Consider the following 1,713-nt stretch of genomic DNA (forward strand, 5'->3'; position numbering starts at 1 on the left):
ATGCTTTATCATGTTGATATTACTTATTTGTTTATCATAAATAAGTTGGTTTAATGATTTTTGATTTGAATTGGAAGTGAATTTTATTACACATATATCACCAAAAAATGGTATTAGAAACCCCACTAAAGCTTAAGAACTTCCATAGTTATCTAAAAAACATTTATCAATCCTACTACTAGCTAGAGGTTGAACATCCTTTTCCTTCTACCTTTTCCTTCTACCTTCCAAGAATATTAAATGCATATTAACCACCAACTCTCTATATATACACGCCAAAAATAAACAAGATTTGGTATCTCGTTTCTTTCTTCTATCATATCATATTATCAACCAAAATGGTACGTTTGAGTGTGATGCATGTTGCTAACAATCATGTTGGCATCTCCATACCCCTTGGAATAGGCCTATTTGTCATGGCAACTGCCATAGTCGCATTGTGTGCCAACCACGCAAAGCGGGCTTCAAGAAAAGATCAAGGAAGTTCAGATAACATCGGTGGTACTACTGAAAAGATGTGTGATTCAAGTCGAGAAGATAATTATCAAGAAAAGTTTGCACCAAGATCACCCTTAAAGTCTCCAAAGCAATTGATCACCACCATTAGCAATAAGGCTATGACCTCGTTCATCGTGAACCACAAAAGAGGAAGGGGTCATGATGGTGGTCGTGGTGGTGATGCAATGGTGGAGGAAGGATTTGGACAAGGTGGTTTGTGGCAGAAAGAGATATTGATGGGAGTGAAGTGTCAGCCGCCAGAGTTTTCAGGGGTAATATATTATAATTGTGATGGACATCAAGTTTCGGAGTTCCCTCCGAGATCTCCGAGGTCACCAAGGGTCGCCCATTCGCCGGATTTTACTTTTCCGATGATCAGAAGTTCGGTTTAGTTATCTTTGATTTAATTATACGTGTTGTCTGGTTTTCTTTGTATATGCTACTTGATTAAAAGGAACTCCGTTATCCGCTTATCAATTGTCACTTTAAGGATAACTATACTTTTAATTTTGGAAATGGTATAAATATTTAAAAATTTCGAGGAAAGGTTATAAAATAATCGAGGTCCCTACAACGTAGGTGATAATCAACATGTTTGAGTTGAACACATATTTTATATTCATGTTCGAAGGAGGACAATGTATAGAAAACGAATGCATTCTATAACAACTAAAATTAGTAAAATATTAGGATTATTAGGTTTGACGTAAAATTAAAAAAAGACAAAAAGACAAATCACAAATGTCGTCAAGGTCATTTATTCATCGATAAACAAACATGAAATTGGGCAAAAAGAAAAATCCTTGAATTAAGATTGCCTTTAGTTCGAGATTGTTCTATTAGCTGCTGTCGGGTCAACGTTGCCACAAGGAAGTTGTTTTATTGTTGTTTCTTCCCACGATCAACAGGTGGAGGTCTCTTCGCCTGTTTCTGTTGCTCGGTGGTTGTTGATGCACAACAGCATGGTTTGGTGAGGACCCACTCATGTCGTGGACACTTCTGACCCGATCGGATCTGATTCTAGGCCTTTGGGATTTGGAGGTGTGTGTTTTCAGGAACCAGATATTCTAAAGATGTTTTTTTTGCAAGACAGAAGAATGGAAATAATAACGCTAGTCACTCGTCAAGTTTAAATGCTACTTTTTGGGTTGTGGAAAAAGAAAAGTCTTTATGATGGTCTCTTTTTTTTCTTAAATTTATATATATATATATATA

The 1,713-nt window shown here is 36.3% G+C and overlaps 1 protein-coding gene across 1 annotated transcript; it reads left to right on the top strand.

The window, feature by feature from the left end:
- Positions 1-338: 338 nt before the first annotated feature.
- LOC145104296 (uncharacterized) lies at positions 339-890 on the top strand. Its single transcript, XM_079041561.1, has one exon. It carries the CDS (start codon positions 339-341, stop codon positions 888-890), a length of 552 nt encoding a protein of 183 aa, XP_078897687.1.
- Positions 891-1,713: the final 823 nt, after the last annotated feature.

Source organism: Lactuca virosa, chromosome 4 (genome assembly GCF_052849685.1).
Source record: "Lactuca virosa cultivar CGN04683 chromosome 4, Lactuca_virosa_CGN04683_v6, whole genome shotgun sequence".
NCBI classification, from domain to species: domain Eukaryota; kingdom Viridiplantae; phylum Streptophyta; class Magnoliopsida; order Asterales; family Asteraceae; genus Lactuca; species Lactuca virosa.

Bases quoted from the DNA above. Each gene is read 5' to 3' on its own strand.
- LOC145104296 (XM_079041561.1), top strand. From the start codon at position 339: ATGGTACGTTTGAGTGTGATGCATGTTGCTAACAATCATGTTGGCATC.